This window comes from Nasonia vitripennis, chromosome 1, assembly GCF_009193385.2.
Source record: "Nasonia vitripennis strain AsymCx chromosome 1, Nvit_psr_1.1, whole genome shotgun sequence".
Classification (NCBI taxonomy): Eukaryota; Metazoa; Arthropoda; class Insecta; order Hymenoptera; family Pteromalidae; genus Nasonia; species Nasonia vitripennis.
Window position 1 is genome coordinate 23,583,996 of NC_045757.1, and position 19,353 is coordinate 23,603,348.

At 45.4% G+C, this 19,353-nt stretch overlaps 1 protein-coding gene across 1 annotated transcript in view; it reads left to right on the plus strand.

The window, feature by feature from the left end:
* LOC100115031 (Krueppel-like factor 7) overlaps positions 1–19,353 on the plus strand; it is a 378,332-nt gene that overhangs the window by 104,034 nt on the left and 254,945 nt on the right. Inside the window, exon 3 of the mRNA XM_008215036.4 lies at positions 17,080–17,169. Within this exon, the coding sequence (XP_008213258.1) occupies positions 17,080–17,169 (90 nt within the window). The remainder of the gene's footprint in view (positions 1–17,079; positions 17,170–19,353) is intronic.

The following is a 19,353-nucleotide window of genomic DNA, read 5'->3' on the forward strand; positions in this document are numbered from 1 at the left end:
AGAGACACGAAGGCACGACGCGCGCGACGAGAGGCGCGATTGTGCCGGTTTGCAAGTGTTTGCTTAGTGATTTTCCACTTTGCGAATACGACGCTGAAAACGCCGATGATTGAATGAAAACAGGCGATTTAATTGGCAGCCGTTTCGCAGGATTGTTAATTTTTTCGATCGCGAAAGGAACGATCTTGCGCCGCCTTATTCATCTCTCGGCGTGACGTATATACCCGCTAAATCACGCCGGAATTCCAGTACACCCTGCACGGAGCTAGCTCGCAATCAGCGCAAGCTCGCACGAGCTTTCGGCCTCTCAAAGGATCCTGTCCGTCAGTCGTCCTGATGAGTCGCTACTTCATTACGGGCCGACGCGTAAATCTTGTCGCGCGACGACGAGAGAAGGAAAATCCTCAGCTCTTTCTCTCTGCCCCCAACGAGACTGATTGGCATTGAAAGTCCGCGGCGCCTCCTTTTTTCTCTTCGCCCTACTCCCCTTTGTCGTTCATTAATTTATCGCTCGTTAATATCGGCTGCGACGAGTTGGATGTGCCGCGCGCCTTCTTTTTTCTCTCATAGAGATATGCTTGACTTTGAAGCAGTGCGCTTTAACAAGGGGATTTTATAAGGCGCTGCGCTCGAGAATTATCGCCGCGGCGTAAATCTGTGCGCGGGGAGTTGTAAATTACGCTCGCGCGTGTAATGTGATTATTGTGGCTTGTAATTAATATCGCGCGGGAATTTTCCGGCTTTACGATCGCGTTGGGAAATCGAGCGGAGTTACTGTGCGGTTTGGAAAATTTTCACGATGAAAACGAAAAAATCCTCGAGGTTGTCTTGGAATTAGCGTTACTCGATACCTTTTTGACGTCCGTCCACTTCTGCGATAGGTTTCTTGTATAAATTATCGTTACGAGCACTAAATTATGCGGAGCTGAGAAACAAACGAGTTTAGCGTCGACGGTGTGATTTATTTGAAATTTTACTCGTCTCTTGAAGTCTAGCTGATGTGTATTAAAAAATGGCAAACCCCGATAAATCAATCTTGACGAACTTCCAGCGAAAAAACCGTAAATCAACGCCGGAATTAGACTACCGCACGGTATAATGTCTACTATCTCTCTAATCTCGGAATTTTCCTCCAAACCGTATCCGCGACTATCTCACGCACCGAAACTTATCCAGCGATGATCGCCGGCTAATCCCTCAACCGGCCAAGTAGCAGTAAGTACACGTGTGCCTCGATTCTCCCACACTCGAGAATGGACAAAAATATCGCCTCGAAGTATATACAACCTAGCCGGAGTAGAGAGAGAGAGAGAGAGAGAGAGAGAGAGAGAGAGAGAGAGAGAGAGAGAGAGAGAGAGAGAGAAAGAGAGTAAACAGAGAGCCAGAGTCGAGAGTGAGCCAGCAACCCCCGTTGACGGCAAAAAAAGCGCCGCAGGCTTTCAAGCCCATTTCATTCTTCTCTCGCGGCTTTCCCTTGAGTCGCGCGTTCGCGCATACATCGCGCGTGCCAGTTTCCTCCTCCACCGCTGCGTCCGTCTTCTCTACCGCTTCTGCTGCGCTGCTGCTGCTGAGCTTGGACGTAACGAATGTCTGGCGTTTTGCCTATTTCTCTCGGCGGCCGGACAAGCCGTGAGAAATTCCTGGATCGTCGTCCCTCTGTGCTGCTGCGCTGTGCTGTGAGGGAGTGTATATGGATATGTGGAAGCGTATGAGCGCTAGATGTATAAAGAGTCGAAGGTCCAGGATTGGTGTTATGAGTTTGTTTATCGTTCGGTGGGTTTGCTCGTTGAATTGACTACTGACCTTTGGAAAATTCATAAAAATATTCTAGAATGAACCATATACAGTGCTCACATTAAAACGTTATTAGAGTGACGCAAAAGCTTCAAACCAAAAAACACAGGCATACGAATCAATTACAAGCGATGTCCTCGATTTAACAAGGCGAAACACGTCTCCACCCTTAAAATTTACATCGTCGGATCGTTACGCGGAGCGCGCGTAACGTCGGCGTATCGTTACACACGCGCTTTTCCTCCCTTTTACAAAGTGTCGTCGCTCGGCCGGGAATTCAAAGAGCGACTCGCTCGCGCGCGTGTTCTATACGTGATTGGCATGCGCAAGGCGCCGACCGGCAGAGCTTCTGCAGGCAACTCGCGTTTATATGAGTCGCACAGGTGTCCCGCGGCGAGCGACGTGTACGAGCTACCGAGAGAGAAAAGAGAGTCGATGAGATGCATTTTTTACTCGCTAATTTGCGCTCCGACTGACCGCGACTGCACTTGAGTCGAGGTTTATTTTTCTTGTAGCTATCGCGGGGGTTATTTAATGACTGCTGAGGCGTTTGGTTTTTCTGTAATTTGTATGGAGGTGGAGTGGAGATCGGGAGTTTTATTTCGTGGTCGAGTACGTAACTACCTGTGTAGGTACTATATTCATAGTATTATGATAAAGTAATTGAAAAGTCTTAATTAAAAAATACAAGTATGCTTGACTCCAATAAGATCGAATAACAATAATACCATCAATGAGCAAAAAACTCCCATAATACAATCCTCTCGTTATCTATCCAACCTGCTCTCTCTATCTCTCTCTATCCTTAAAAAGCATTAATGCAGTTTCCTAATTGCGCTAGCGCGCAACTCCATTATGCTCCGTAGCACATCAAGAGGCCCTTACGCGTCGAACTTCCTTTTTCTCTCCGTCGTCCACACACACGTATGCTCACACTGCAGCTCTACCTGCTGTTGCTCTCATCCAAAAGAGATTGTGTCGAAGAGGGGCTTTTGCACAAGGGACGCGATCGTAAAACGCGGCTTTTCTCACGCGCTCGCGCCTTTGTGCGCGCTTATGGCGTGAACTGAATTAGTTTTAATTGCGCGCGGCCGCCGCCGGCTTTGATTGACGTCGCTTTTTGCGCCGCGCGCTACAAATTGACTGAATTTGTTGCGTTTTATTAATGGACGATCGATATAAACAGTCACGCGCGTCTGGCGAGCTTATACGACTCTCTCTTTTTTGCGTCGCATACGTGCCCGACATGCGGAGAGTGTAAGCGAGTCCGATTCTTCTGTTATTCGTTTTAACGTATAATAACTTCTCGCCCATAAATAGAACGACAATGAGAGCAGCTAACTGTATAACGCGAGAATCGATTCTCTCACAAATTTCCAACTCCAGCCATTTCCAGCTAAACCGGCACGATCTAGCAGTAGGTTTCTCCTCAAACGGACAACTTGATTACGCCTCGGAGGGGAAAAAATGGGCGAACTTTTCGAAAACCTCTCGATAAATCCATCTCACCTCACCGTAAAAAAGGAGGGAAAAATTCCCGCCAGCAGTCCCCGAGCGTCACTGGCTAACAGTGTAACAAAGCTCGGCTATTTTGCATCGAGTCTCTCCGCGTACAGAGGGATGCCGCCAGAAAAAAGCTCCCATACGGGAGCATCAGCTTTTTCCGCGCGGCAGCTGCTCGCGCGCGCGATTGAAATACGCTGTGCATCTCGTCTCAGCTCGCGCGACTGACTTTCCCGCGAGAGAAAGAAGATCGAAGCGCCCGTCCGTCGAGCGGCAGCCGCGGCGACGAACGTTTTGTCGCCGGTGATTGGCGTCTCAAAGGACGGCCGCGTATAATGCAATTACCCCGCGCTACGCTACGCGCGTCTATGTACGTGTACGTCTGTGTGCGTGTGTGTGGATTTAAAGCAAGAGCTGCGATGCTGCTCGGCTTTTGCTTTGCGCTTTTTGTCTAGCTCTGTCTCTCTTTTGTCACCCGAGCGCTCGCGCTTTCCGTCTTGTTCTGCTGCTTTGAATGTAGCGCTCTGTTATACTTATTTGATAAAGCACTTTTACATTGCGTAACAAAAAAGTGCGCTTTACTCGAAAAAATATCTGTCTTCGCCAGTCGAAAAAAAAGTAATCGGCGTGGGCGCGTCATTATCAGTTGGAGCGACAAGCCTCTGCATGAGCAGCGCGCATGTGGCGCGCCTCGGGCGAGCGCGTTAATAGACGCAGGCGGTACCTGCCGTTTCGCTCTGGGCAATAAATAATCGCACGCTGCCGCGCATCGCCACCGCTCGCGGCTGTTTAACGGCTCGGGTAATCGGCATTTCTATCTCTGGAAAATCACGCGAGCGCGGCATTGTGGTCGCGTCTTTTCCCCTACCACTCCTTCTCTTCCTCCTTCTAAACTTCGACGATCGGCTGAAAGTAGGTGCGTTCTTGAGAGGTAATCGAGTCTTTTGATAATTATTTTTCTCCTCCTCCTTGCCCTATTCTGCGCTGTGAGAGTTTTCTGATTGAGCTTGAAAAGGCCTTGAGTAAAAATAGTATTGGGAAATAATCGGAGTGCATGATTGTTGTTTTTTCAACTCTGATAAATGGTCTGGCAATTATTTAATTCATTGATCGTTGAACCGAAAATGCAGACTTCTATTGCATAATGTAAACAGTTTATGCAGACGATTGCATCTGATTATTCGTATGCTTTACAACCACATGTGACGCAAACATCTGTGACCTCTGAGATACAGAAGCGTTATCTATCATCATTCAATCTCGATTTGAGCGATCGGTTAAGATTGTTTGGTAAGGGTTTGAATAAGTCATCATTTAATACAAAATAATACGATGATTATGAAACTCATTCACAACCGTATACAGATTCAACCTATATGCGGTGAGTGATCGAAGGTAACCAGTTTCAATCCTACGAAGCCTCCGTAACCTTCTCTACCTTTGTGGTAAAATCCAATTCCAGCTAGTGGTGCAGCAGGTCTGATACTAAACTCTTGTATATCGATGAACGGAATCATGCTCTGACCAAGATCCTTCTTGAAATCCAATGTTGTAAATTTAATTGTCTTCTTTGAATCTGGCTGTGGCAGCGAAGGAAAATGTGTATTTTGTGGTAGATCGCAGTTTTCAACCGAGACCTCGGCCCTGTAAACATAACATAGTAATTGAGAAAAAGGTTTACCAAAACTTTTTTTCAAAGCAAAGCTATCACACTTACGCGCTGGATATTGGGCTGGACTCTTATTTTGGCCAGGGGCCAAACTGGCGATCGCGGAGATCTAATTTTTCAGGCTCGTCGTAGTAAGAGCCATCGTAGGTAAGCTCGCCGGTAGAATAATCGTAAGGTACAGACAAGGTTTTGAAACTCATCATTTGTCCATCTCCATTCTTCAAGTTGGTGAGTTTTAATCCAACGAGGACGTGGTTCTTAGGTACTTCAGTCACTTCTAAGTAGATCGTTCTGAAACCATTCCAAGAGAAACTTCGCAAATCGTACACGTTTCTTGGTTCAGCAATTGTCTTCCAATGAAGCGTGCTATTGTCGATTCTTCCATCAGCTAGTATTTTTCTTTGCTCTATCTGAACGTGCAATATGTGGTTCTTTTTCACCAATCGCGCACCTGTTACAACACTGCAAAAGACAAAAGATTTGCATCACATTGCATTGATAAACAGACGATTGAGTTTTCAATAATTGATACGTATTGCGTCAATCAAAATATTATGTAGAATGATCTTACTAATCGTTGTCAGCAACAACTGGTCTAACATTGATCTGCTGTTCTGACGTTGGGCTTTTGAAGTCGTGGCATGTGCACAAGCAAACCTCGCAGTATCTCCATGCATCCTTGAAGCTTTGTCCAAATTCACGGTAATCATATGTTATGTGTCTATCGCACTTCTTCTTGTCGCCTTTTGGACCGTACTGCCTGACGTCGTGTTTGAATATTACAGGATCAACTGATCCGTGTTCCATAAATTCGTACCTCCGACTACTATTGAGCGTCTACAATAACGGTAATTTTATTAGAGCTCAGAAGTTGAACATTTAGATGGTAGAAAAAAATGGGGGAACATACTGATGGGCAAATCCACAATTCGTTGTAGTCTGGAAAATAGTCCTCGCAATCAAAGAGAGCCCCATTACATTTCCTTTGTTGGTCACAAATACTGTATTCGTAATATTGAACTTCGGTGTCGTAATATTCTACATACAATTTTTTTATTAACAAAACATGCATGATTCTAAAATATTATGACATAAGTATATTATGTAAATTTTACCTTGCTTGTTAGCGCAATTTGTCACTGTAGCATATTTGAATTCTCCACATGTCTTTTTACAATTGTTTTCGTTATTCATATCTTCGTCATTCACGACATACTTTTGAAATACTTCTTTAAGCTCAGTGTATGTCACATCTTGAAAAATACAAGTGCAATTGTGAAAAATCTGAAAAAGTTTGTTTAAGGTACTAAGTAAAGTTTACCTTCAATGTGGCTTTTAGGATCGCATCGCCAAACATCTCTAGAAGCAATATGCATGAATTTTTCAAACATATTCGCTGCTTTGTTACTTCTTACATACAATTGATCTTTTAGCAACTTGATTTCTTCTGCAAAATCGCCTATGTAAACAGACAGAATTTATAAAAAGTCCTTAGCATTTTTTATGTGGCTTATTAAGGAAACGCATTTGTAAAAAATATGTCTACCCACATTCGCCGATCTCAGAAAGTTTTTTGAAACAAAACTCTAGCGTAGAGTATAGTTTCATTTCAGCAACACCAACGCTCATGTAAAGCATATGAAGAATTTGCTGTTGAGACTTGGATTTGTTACATATTTTTTGGAAGCTCTAAAACAATGTTACATACACGATTGTAAAACGTTATTGTCAGTAAATAAAAAATCATATTGTGGTAATACCTTCATGTGTTTAGTCAAAAGAGACAGCACATCGTTCATGTAACCTAATCCATCAGAAGAAACGTCTAAATCTTTGGGTACTACTCTTGAGTGAATGGTGTTAAGATAATCTATAGGTCATTGGTAAGGACTGCGAGTTTCATCTGCAAATTTGTGTAGTGAGGGATCAGTAGCGTCCTTGTTCGAGTCTTTGTAGTACAGGTAAATAGTGTATGCGTGGTCGACTTTATCAAACAGTACTGACAGTTCAGCAAGAGCTGTTGTCAAAGTTGTCATCTCATGAACATTTTCTGTAATCTCGACGATGTCACGTGTCATGGTGTCAATGTTTTTGACAGTTGCGAATTCCTTTAACTGATTATCCAAAATATCACCTAACATAGTGTCCTTCTTTTTCAAAAATGTTTTACGGAAAGCTTTGATTAAGTTCGAAGTCAGGCTCTTATTACTCTTGTCACTTTTTGACGATTGTTCATTACTTCTGAATTGAAATTTTTCGAGACAGTAACTTTGAAATACGAAAATGACAAGAATCACCAATAAGCAAGTTTTTATCGCTGCCATGATGAAAAACGTCCTTCGTTTATGGTGATTTAAAAACTAAGCAATAATATTAGTAATACAGGGGCCAGGGTCCCTGATAGTTACTTTTCAAAACCACTCTGTAATTCCTAAAAATAATATTATTCAGCGTTTAAAAAGTTACGTCAAACAAATTAAACAAAATAAAATCTAAAAAAATTCGATAACTTACATGCAGTATGGATTGCTACTCGGAATGTCAGAAGCAACTGTCTAAGCAGAAGAGAATTTTGAAACTGGTATATATGTTACATTCAAAATATTTGCATTTTATTAGTGCGTTTGTTCATTCATCTGCAATTTAATGACTGGATAACAACGTCTTTTGTAATAGAACTTTTCTGCTTCATGGTTTCGATAAGATAATGATTTATTTGCAAAAACGATAAGGGTACAACAGATGAATCATGTTCTTAATTTAAATTTTAGTAAGTAGATGACATTTATTCTACATTTAACAAAATGCACCTCCTTCCACAAACAAATCATCAATATTCTTAACGTTGCGAAATATAACTGCAAAAAGTAACGTTATCAGCTTTCAATAACAATATCTGATCCGTCATTCAATATTAATTAAACTTGTAATGTTATTACATACCTATAGCCTCACACGCATAAAAAATATTAATGCGCTAAATATCGTTTGCATTCTCATTCCGAATACACAATGCAATTTACTTGCTTTTCCATAACGAACACTCCCATTCCCATAAAACGCATAACAACAGCAACGGTGGCAGCAGCAGCAGCATCGATGTCAATTGTTCATTCAACGGTCGGCCGTTAACATTCGCGCTCGCGCGCGATGAAGAAGAAGAAGAAAGTGAATTAATGCGAAGAAAGCAGGCATTTTTCGCGGCTATCCGGGTAGTTAATCACGCGCGGCGTCGGCGGTGGCGATGTGTATGCACATAATGCCCGCCTAATTCGCGCGATCACGCAGTCCTCTCCTAAGGCACTTTTGTTGTTCGACGACGCTCATGTTTTTCACCGCGAAAGCTGGATTTACAAGGATAGCACGCTGTGGGTCAGTCACGAGCGATGACGCGCTCGCGCGCGCACATGCTGCGTTATTCTCTCCTGCGGTTACCGCGCGTGTGATGTACTGGAATTGGCGATGGTTAGGATAATGCGCTGCGGAGGAATTTGCTGATTCCATATGGTGATACCACTTTCGTGTGCACAATATAATATATTGTTTTCGTGCCTTACGTACACCTAATTAATATTTCGAAAATTCGATCCCTGTGAGCAAACACAGTGGAGGTGGAATCTATTAGCTTTATCCGCGTTATTACTACCCGCGTCGTTGGTTGTTTTTTTTCGTTGTAATACTGAACATTCAGCGGACTCCATCGTATATCATGCGCGTTATTACGATTTTTTTATCCACACACACACGCACACAAGCCGAAAGCTTTATAGGAACAAAAAAGCAGCTTTTCCCACAAGGCGCTAGCCATGCACTCCCCCATAAAATTTAATTACGCGTTTCAATTTCACCGGAGAACTCTATAATTTCTGCGGAAAAAACGCCCTGCCTATTCGCAAACACAGCATGTAACAAGTTATTCAACGATGTTTATGAATGCCATCGGGTTCGCGGATTAGGCGTTCGTTCAATCTTAATAGGCGAGGCGCGCTGCTCAATTAATAAACTCGTCTCATTTTTCTTCGCCTCTTGCTCTTAAATTACTGAGCCCCCCCCCCCCCCGTAAAATCAACTAGTTTATGCCCCTCGACCTTAAACACCTTGGACAGGTTTTCCTGTGAAACGCGATATCTCTTTTTCTCCAAATGTCGCACGCGTTTTCCCTGGTAGAAATTAACCTAAAAACTGGCAAGTTCTTGTGTCAAAATGCTAAGAACTTGCCAGTTTCTAGATTAATTTCTACCGGGGTTGAGATGAATTTTCGTATAATAATTCATTTTCAAACGTAGTGAAAACAAATCAATTTCTCCAGCAACTTCGCATCATCTGAAACTTGTAAATCATTACCTCGAGCAATTCGCTATTTTATATACAGGTATACATATTCCCCTTCGCTCGATTTCATTAGACGCACCGCGAGCGGGGAAGCGGAGCATCATCGCGCACGCAGGTGTGCCCTTTCGCATTTAGAAAACGTGAAAGTCGCGACGCGCGTAGGTATGCAAAGATACGTGTATTCCCGCGCAACGTTTGTCAGTTTATCGCGGAAATGTGGAAAATCGCGCGCGAGTTGCGCGTCTACGTGTCTACATATAGAAAATAGGCAACCAACGGGATGGGATTCAATGCGCCTGGATTTTCTCTTTCGCTATTTACCCGAAGGTGCTCAACAACGCTTGTCCTATGCAGTTACGCGGGCTCGGTGAAATCCCGCGGCGAATTTATTCAGTTGTTTCTTTATCAACTTTGAGATGCGAAAACGTTAATTTATCGCGGACGCGTCGAGTTATGAGGGTAATCAGGAAAATGTAACAGCCTCCGAAATTAACGTAATTGCCTTCTTTCGAATTTAGCTCCTTTAAAATGTTGTTAGCGCTATCGGCACTCCGTATCAGACTCATAAATACGAGAAAGATCATCGGGCTGATAATCTCTCAAGCGCTGAATATAAGAGTTCGAAAATTTTATTTTCAGCGCGTCAAAAATTATCGTTATAACGCAACGAGTGCCTCGTTATTTTAACGTCCGCGGTGCCCATACCTTCGTATGAAGACGCTAATTATCTACTCATTCTCGCAATCTCTAGATTCACTCTCGGAGCCCCGACGAAACTTGTATTAAGCTCTGATGAAAACCTCCTCGATCTCTCGCGCAACGGCACACATACGAACCTCTCCGTACAAGGACAAAATCTCTGTGGGCGAAAAGTGGAACGAAAGATCGCCCCTCGAGCGATATCGCCGTAAAATTTCGCCGTGCAGATATGCATCTCGCGGCTCGCGTTATAAACTCCCCTCCGCTATATACTTACATAGCCGGCGTTGCTGCAATTAGCATAAATACTCCTCGATGAGGATACGTCAGGCGTGGCGTTATAAAAAAATTTACATTCGACGCTCGCGATTTTACGTCTCTCGGCTGCTGCGATGGTGCTTTTTTTCCTGCGCGCGTGTATGCGCGAGTGAGAGGAGGCGTGAGCCGCAAAGATGTACTTTCGCGTTTCAAAGGCTTTTTATGAAGTCATTAATGCGCAATAATTAACTAGGGAGAGGGATTTTTTTCGAAGCGAGACGCGTGTGCTGGGCTTATACGAGTTCCGACGTTTTTATCGAGGTGATTTTGTTTGCGTAATCGACGAGAAACTTTTTCATTGTTGAATCTTGGGGGTTTATTGATCGAGTCGATACTTATATGATGAAAGTTCGCCGTCTTACCACCCCTGACCTTTTCTACTTAAACCAGACGTTCATCTTTTGACTATTCCCATACAAGCACACGCACTTTCCAATCCAACAGCGCACCTGCAGCTTCTTCTCTCGTACACCTTATCCCAAAAATCAGGCGAACAACGTGCATAGCAAAACAAACCTTGTTTTGTACAAGCCGAAACTCTCCACATCGCAGCTGTTTTCCCTGCAGACTTTGCAAAAAGGAGGCGTATAGCGCGCGCCGACTTCCGCGTGCTTGCGCAAACGCACGGCGAGTGCAGTACGTGACGCGCCATTCGCGGCGTCAGGCGCGAGAATTTTTCGTAGCCGGCCTGACCGAATCCGGCTTTATGGGATAGAGCAGCGCGAGATTCGCGAGCTTGTCGTCGCTGCTGCTGGAACTCGTAAAAATGCTTCGACATTCCGTTACGTGGCTCTTTTGAAAAGAGTAGCGTACAAGTGAAACCCTACATCGACGCTCGACGATTATATCGTTGTATAACTTCCGAAAAACTGGTCAAACGGAACGTACGCATTCGAATGCGCGGAAAATTCTGCATACATTAGCTGAGAGACCGCAGCATTAGTCCGAGCGAGATTTTTCTGCCGACCTTACATCGATTTCGGCTCGAGACCATATAATGACGGCGGCGGCGGCCTACTACACTTCGAGCATATCCTGCATATCCACTTGCCGTTTCAATTTCAAATGCAATCAGCGCGCATTACGGGAAATAGGAGAAACCGGGCGAAAGTATAAATAAAGCGCCGCGCCGCTGTGCACAGCGAGAGCCTTTTTTCCTCTCTCTGTGTCTGTTGCGACATGTAAGTAGCCGCTGCGTAATATTGAGCGAGTGTGTCTACGGCTGGTCTGCCAAATTACAGGCGAGGGTGCAACAGACGCTCGTGAGACTGTTAGAGTATTCATTAGTTTTTTCAAACTAAACGTGTTATTCGAATTGTAAATAAACATCGACTATAACGTCGGTGCGTTTTTCAGCGCGTCTCATTGCTACACTCAGAAAGCAAGAAGGCATCAATCGAACGCCGAACTAATTTCACTAATAACCACCGAATGCCCATTTTTCCTTGCAACACGAGAATAATAACAGGTCACGAGGCACATAGCTGCAGCACGCACCGCCTCGCGCATCACCAGCCGAGGTCAAAATATCACTCGTCAAAAGTGCGTAAGTCTGTCTTACGACACACGACTTCCCGTCTCGCGCGTGCCTCGCTCGGATACGTTTGCGCGCGGAATCAGATCGAACTGTTATGCCAACTGACCGCAGCTCATTATTACTCTCCGGTGCGTCAGACTGTGTAATTTGTTTATTGGCTCGCTCGCGATTTTCGATCGGAAATCGATTGATTGCCACGAGCGCTCTCTTTCTCTATCTCTGGACGCTTCGGTTGCGAGAATTTAATCTAGGTAATTGATGCAGTGCCGGTGCATGTAATTAAGCCTTTCGGATCTTTCTCGTTTCATTACGCAGGATTTATCAATCTCGAGGCTCGATTATCGGCTGAATAAGGATCGGATATCAGTGGAAATCATTATACAATGTATCATAAGCTTTTCGACGATCCATATTTCTCGAATGACACAAAATCTGTAGACACGCGGGTATTATACGTATTACGAAACCGATGAAATCGCTCTGACCGGCACTATTCCGTTTGTTATCTCGCAGTAAACTTTTTAACGCGACTCCAAGTAGTGTTCTTACTCTCATTAGTCCGAGACAACAGTCCCCTCGCACGCGCGAGGGACCTAAATAAAAAACTCCTCAGCTTTTATTTCACTCGCTTAACTATACGCTTCGTGGACAGACGGGCTTTATGCAACATACGCACACACACACACACACACACACAATGCATTACAAATAAATCCCGGCCTTTTTTTACGCGGAATATCATTCACCCATTAGACGTTTAGAGTTTACGCGAACGATTGAGACAAACGGCCGTTATTAGTTTTCGAGAGCAGGAGATTTACGGCGCGCCGTAAAACTCGGCTGCTCTCCGCATTTGCATTCGTCGATGAAAAAGAAAGGTTTCCGTTCATCAAAAAGTCGGCTTGTTTGTGTATAAATCGCAGGTGGCGACCTCGCGTTAGAGACAAAGTGAAGAGTAATTGTAAAAATGAACGATCGCGGAAAAGGTATAGAGTCTACGGGTATGAAAAGTGAAACACCCGGCAATCCACTAGGAGATCTATTAACCATAAGCGTCGGGTGAAACGCTCGTGGAATTTTATTATCTTTCGAAACATGTATCCGACGGCGAGTTTTAATAATTCTGCTGCACTGAATTCTCTCAAAGATTTTTCTCCTTATCGGAATCTAAAACCCAGCTCCGCCGAAAAAATCCCCGACTCCACTCAAGCTTTACAGTTACAGCCGATCGGCCGGCCAGAAAGATACCACCTCATGAAAGCTGAAAACCCGCTAAACGTGCGCGCGCGCGAAGCGTAAAGTCATCCTTCGAGCAGGCCGTAAAACCCGAGCAACCGTATCTCTTTCTCTGTATGTACAGTCCAAAAAGCTCTCGCGAAAAAAAATCGGGAAAAACTGCGAGACTCCTCTCCCAACAATCGCCGGTTTCCATTTCCCCCCGTTCGATCCGATCGCGAGGCGACAGCTGCTTTCCCACGAGAGAGCGTATAGCCGGACGGCGGCAGCGTCTCCCTCTTTATCTCGCCGGCCTAATAGAAATTTTAATGCGCGTAGCTCGTAAAGCTATGGAGCGCGACGTAAGAAGCGGTCGCGCCGTTGCTGGATTTTCGCGAGGATCACGCGTGTCAATGGATGGGATTAAGGTTTTACATCGACGGTTATGCAAAGCATATTCGCGATGCGATGATCGGCCGAGTTACGAGTTTCGCGGTGACTTCCATGCCAAAGGATTAGAAAGTTTATCGTTACGCTCGAAGATAAGTAAACAAAATAAAATATATGTACTTTAACTGCTCCACCCGCCTGCATATATGAATAAAACACAAGCCGCACTGTGTGTGTGCACTGGCTCCGCCCACGCGTTACGTAAATTACGCGAACTCGACTCTGCCATAAGTGACAAGGAGAAAAACACGATTTTCTCAGCTTGAGCATCGCGTGAATTCCCAGACGCGGGTAGAGAACGATGGTAAGAGGCGAAAAAGGCCGACTCCTCCCTTATAAGCTCGCGTGTCAATTGCACCGGGAGTCCGAATTAGCAGACAATATGCGCGACGTAATCCGGGCGGGCGTTACGCGCTCGAGGAATGCGCGCGGCGATGATTCACGGGTTGAGGTTGAAAATGGAGCGGTGAAACGACTCTGTGGGTACAGTATAATAGCGGGATGCAGATGAGGTGAGCAATTTTATCGTCTGCTGATTCCGAGATCTATTCGCAGAAACACACACTGCGCTCTCGCTCGATCGCGACTGCGGGGAATTTAGAAAATGTCGAATGGTGGTGTTCTAATTTCGGACTAGAGATGCTCGCAGAATTCAATGTTTACCACCTGCAGACGCCACGTTCGATACCTGATGCACGTGTGTATACGCGGTTCTCGCTTGCGCGGTAAACAATGGCTCCCGAGCCATACACCCTCTCCTGATTTATGGGGGCATTATTTCGCCGCGTATTCTCGCGCCTGATTTTCGAGCTAGCCGGACAATCGCCGTCTCCTATGTGTATGAGCGTCTTATGTCCTCTGACAAATTCGAACCCGCGCGATTGTGTGCAACAACGGCTGGCGTGCAGTGTGAATGGGATAAGCAACAAGTGCCGATTGTTATACCCGTGTGCCGCACAATTATCGATGGGGTAATGCATAATCGTCGAGAGGGAAAACAAACAGAACAGTCAGCTCGGAACAGCCGCGCGGCGGTTATAAAACGAAGCTTATTACGAAAATCGCGATCGAAATTTCGCCGGTGCCGACACACTCCCACAATTAGAGCCGCGGAAAATCTGCATCGCGTCGTCCCGAATGTATACGAAAATTCCGCGCATTTGGAGATTGTATTTGGCCGCTCTCTCTCTTTAGCGAAACATAGATAATTGCATTCGTTAAAATACCTGCGGAGTGTATCGCTCATGCGCGGCGAACAATTAATGTTTTGCCCCGAGTTTCCGCGCTCGAGCGTAACGGGGCGGCCGCCTCGTGTCCGCTGGCTCCTTTTTAATGAGCGAGTGCCCTCTCTCTATTTTCCTATATACACACACCAGTCGTCGTTCAATTATGCGAGTCTTGCGCGCTTTTCGTCGTCGTCCTCGTTGCGATTATTGTCTACTCTCAGAGGCTTATCTTTCGGAGTGTATCGATGCTCGCTTTGGGGAGAAAGAAATAAACGGAATTTGGAATGGCTCGTCGTGATGTTTTTTTTTAAAAAAGCAAATGGTTTTAATTACATAATTTACAGAGAGAATAACAAAATCAAAATCAGAATAACCACAGCACGTAGGCTTCTCGTCTACGCCCATATCTCGATGCCATTCGTTCACACAGCGCCTATATTTGCAGAGAGAGAGAGAGAGAGAGAGAGAGAGAGAGAGAGAGAGAGAGAGAGAGAGAGAGAGAGAGAGAGAAAGAGCATCGTCTCAACGAAGATGCAATCTTAATTATTCCGTCGTGACGGAACGCCACATAAGCTGTCATCTCTGACAACTAAACGTTATACTTAGACCGGAGCTTTATTTCAAGCCACCTGCATAATTGATCCATTAACATGCGACGCTCCGTGCAGTATTCGTCATCTTGGTTTATCGTTCAATTATGCCATCAGCCTCTCTCGACCGAGCCTAAGAGGCCTATATCTTTCTCACGAAATGGAAACGCTTATTCGAGCAAAAGAAAAAACGATGACTCGAGTGCAATGTGTGTATATGCGCAGAATAAATAAAAGTAATAATCGTCGATACGCAAGCGAGAATTTAAATCCACAATCAAGCACATTATCACGCACTGTCGCGCAGACCGCAGCCCGCAGTACACGGACAGTAGAAGTACTAAATCGCGGGCTTCCCTGTTTATTATATAAACCGCGCACACACGCGCGCGCGCATATATCCCACGGGATGTCCATTCAATACTCTCCTCCACACGGCATCAGCCTGACTGCTGCAAAAAGTCGTTAATAATTGGACACGTGACATTCCATTCGCGTGTACCTCTCGCATCTATATATACTTTCCTGCGCGCGGGTTGTCCGAGGATTACTCAGCTCCGCTGCGCGCGCGTGTGTGTATCGCAATCGGCGCACAATCGGGTATACATATCCGAAGCTTCTATCCTTCGCGTGCGCCTCTCTTTTCTAGCTATACGCGCGCGTATAAGTAAGCTTGATGCAGCGCGCAGGCGAGGTTTTTTCACGCATTGTGTGTGTACGTGCGTTGTTTAGGTGCCTGACGTTTTGACAAGTTGGCGTGGATGCTTTATTTTTGTCGTGGATGCTGGTTTGCTGATTAGCCGGATGAAACAGCTGTGCGCTTGAATATTTTTGCCGGTGAGTTAAGGTTCGCGGGGGGAATGAGCATATTACGATGATGATGGGGGACTTTCGAAAATCCGCGGTGATTTACAAAGCTGTAAAAAAGCTTGCAAAGTTGTTTCGGTTCCTGGTTTGCTTCATGCTCGATGGGACAGCATGAGAAGTAAATCTTGGAAACGCAATCAGTTTTTAAAATTCAATCATCGACATCGATCCTCTCGCATGATCGTGAAAATAATTAACACTTTCTACTCACTGTATACACCTCAGCTCTGTCGTGCGATAAGAAAAAGACACGTTCGCTCATACTTTCCTCTCGTCCTCGCTGTAATAGACACCGCGTTAGTTACCGACGTTTTAGAGGTTATCGGTTTAATTGCAATCGGGAATGCATAATGAAATAAATCCGCAACGCCTATGGCTAGATAAGCTATTGTAGGAATTTATCGGGGTTGTGGACGTGATGGATTGCGAGAATGACTCCCCGCGTTTGTTTGAGTCGTCGCTTCTCTTTTTCCGCTCACGCTGATTCTGGTCTTGGATTTTACGGTCTTAGGAGCGGGAATTTATCGGCGAGGCTGGTGATGCGTTTTTCTTGTTTATGTAAGTGTAATCTCTAGGTGGTATGGGAGTAGGCGATAAGTTTCTGGATCTGGAGAGTTGAAGATCTAGTGGTAATTGTAATATCGCGATGAGACTGATAGGACGTGATGAGGGAGTAATCGCGATGTTGAGAAACGCAGTTTAGCTATAATGCTGTTTGAAAATGCAAAATGCTTTTTAATTGAATTGCGCGTACGATGATGGCGCTTCGGCTAAAAATAATTATGACTGAGTATAGTAAAACAGTCAGTATTTCATTGTCTGTGCTGTAATTTCAGTAATTATGTTTATTTAACAGAATGAATTTTTCCATTTTTACAGGAGGAGAGCGAGCTCTCGAGCAAGCGGTGGGCCAGTGCGCCCCGCCGCTCGGACAGCCCCTGCATCCTGGGGGCTCCAACGTCAAGAGAGGTCAGCACATTATTTTCATAACAATAATATTATTATACTTGTAACACAAATGGTAAATTTTCTACCGAAACATATTTCATCCAGATTAAAGAATCGATAAAAGTGCACACTTACTTAACACCGAGTCAGAAGCCACCGCGATTGTTCATTAAAACAAACAAGTGTCGTGGAAATCCGTGATGAATAATTCATAAAACAGCGCGCGTCGCGTTACACCGATCAACTACCGCACGCGCGAACAATCGCGGCAAATCCTCAGACGACCAGCTAAAAATCTCCACTATAATAACTGATGGATCGAATCTGTCGCTTTACATGCGGCTTCGGCTATTATTATGCAGTGGCACTACCCACGTGTTGATTCTTTTCGGCTCCGATGCTCTTAAATAATTCCCGTCAATCTCTCGTCTGCGGAGTACATATAGGAAACGCCGATGTAGGTATAAGCGTCAATCGCTATACTCGAGAGATAGAGAGACAATGATAGATACTCGGGAGAAAGAGAGACAATGAGAGAAAGTGCGAGGATTAGGGCGAGGATCTCTACTCGATGACGACGCGATTCATCGCGGCTGCTCGATCCGATGGATGGAATTTCTTTCGTGCCGTGGCTTGAATTGATTTCTGCGACTCCGGCGGGGGACTCCCTTTGTTCGTCGCCGTGTACTTTATCATTCGGGGTCCGTTTCCGGGTGGCTTGGAAAAATTCGGGCCTACGATCCATTGAAGCTTGATTTTTAGTCATTCACCCGTTGGAAAATTCAATCGCAGCGCAATCTCCTTCACGCACTCTGCGGAGTCGAAGCTCATCGGCAGCTTTGACCCATTTGTGGTTTTTCCGCGAGCGACCTCCGTCCGCGCGCGCGCGTGTCCATAATCGTAGCAATCCTCGCATTCTCATTTCTGCCGGACCCGATTTTTTTCCATCATTTTGCTTATACACACAAACAAACACACACAGTCACGGAGACGAGAGGAAAACAATGCCGAGGTGACGCACATATACGTACGCGCGCTAATTGACGTGCCCGCGATGATGATGATACGTCGGGCGCGATATGAGTCGGCCGCGAATTATATCGTCGAGGTGTTGCACACGATCGTCGTCGCGCGCGCGCGAGTAGATTGCTCTACGCTCTCCCGCGGTGGAATTGGTTTGCTTCGGATTCGTTATTTTCAGATGCGCGACGAGCACTCGCGTCTGTCTTACGCGATTGTTTGATTTGAATTTTGATTGATGCGCTTTTTTCCGCGCACTTTTCATACTCGCCTCTGAAAATTACAATTTTACGCCGCAATCTTATCACCGCTCTCGGTGTGTATACTAAAAATAAAGCGGATAATCCGTTCGTTGAATTCCACGAAGACGCTGTGTGCACTCGGAGAACCAATCCTTTTCATATTTATCGCAGCCGCGCGAATTTATGTAAGAGCGTAAAATATTTCGTTCGCACGGCGCACCTGCGTGGGCGGCTGGCTGCGCGAAACTTTGTCATCGTCGGCCGCTCCATATATGAGGAGAAACCTCATGGTCGTATAAATTTTACGAAGAGCCGAGCCCCCTGCCACGACGATGGCGGCGACGAGCCTTGTTTTTTCTCTCTGCTCTCTCTCGCGCGCGCACATTGTGTCTTTGGCGTTTTTGATGGCCCCGTATGAATTTATACTTTCGCGGTTGTTTGTATTGGCGGCCGGCTGCGCTGCGGCGATCTCTAAATTTTAGTGGCAACCGGAGCTCGTTGCTTTCTAGGATAATGAGTTGGCAAAGAGCTTATTTTATAATTTTTTTTCTTGATAACACCTCATCCCCCAAACTCCTGGGAAAGCATCTCATCCCAGAGAAGAGCCAGCAAGAACTCGCATCCCCAACAATGATATTCAGCAGGCTCGCGAAGTTCGCCGTACGTAGAGGAGAATTTTTCCCCTCGGACTCGACTCGCCGGATTTTTGCCGAATCAAACGGCGTTTCCGCGATCGGGCCGCACGTTTTTCCGACTCTCCGCAGCGAGCCAACTATCACGACATCTCGTGCGCACGACGATATACACTGTATAGCAGCTACCCCTTCTTGGATCGTGATTTCACACTTCGTGATGCGCCAGCCACTTCTGCTCCCGCTTATACTGCTACTGTGTACTTCCCCTCCGCGAATTGAAAATTCTGCCCGTGCGCGCGACACGCGTG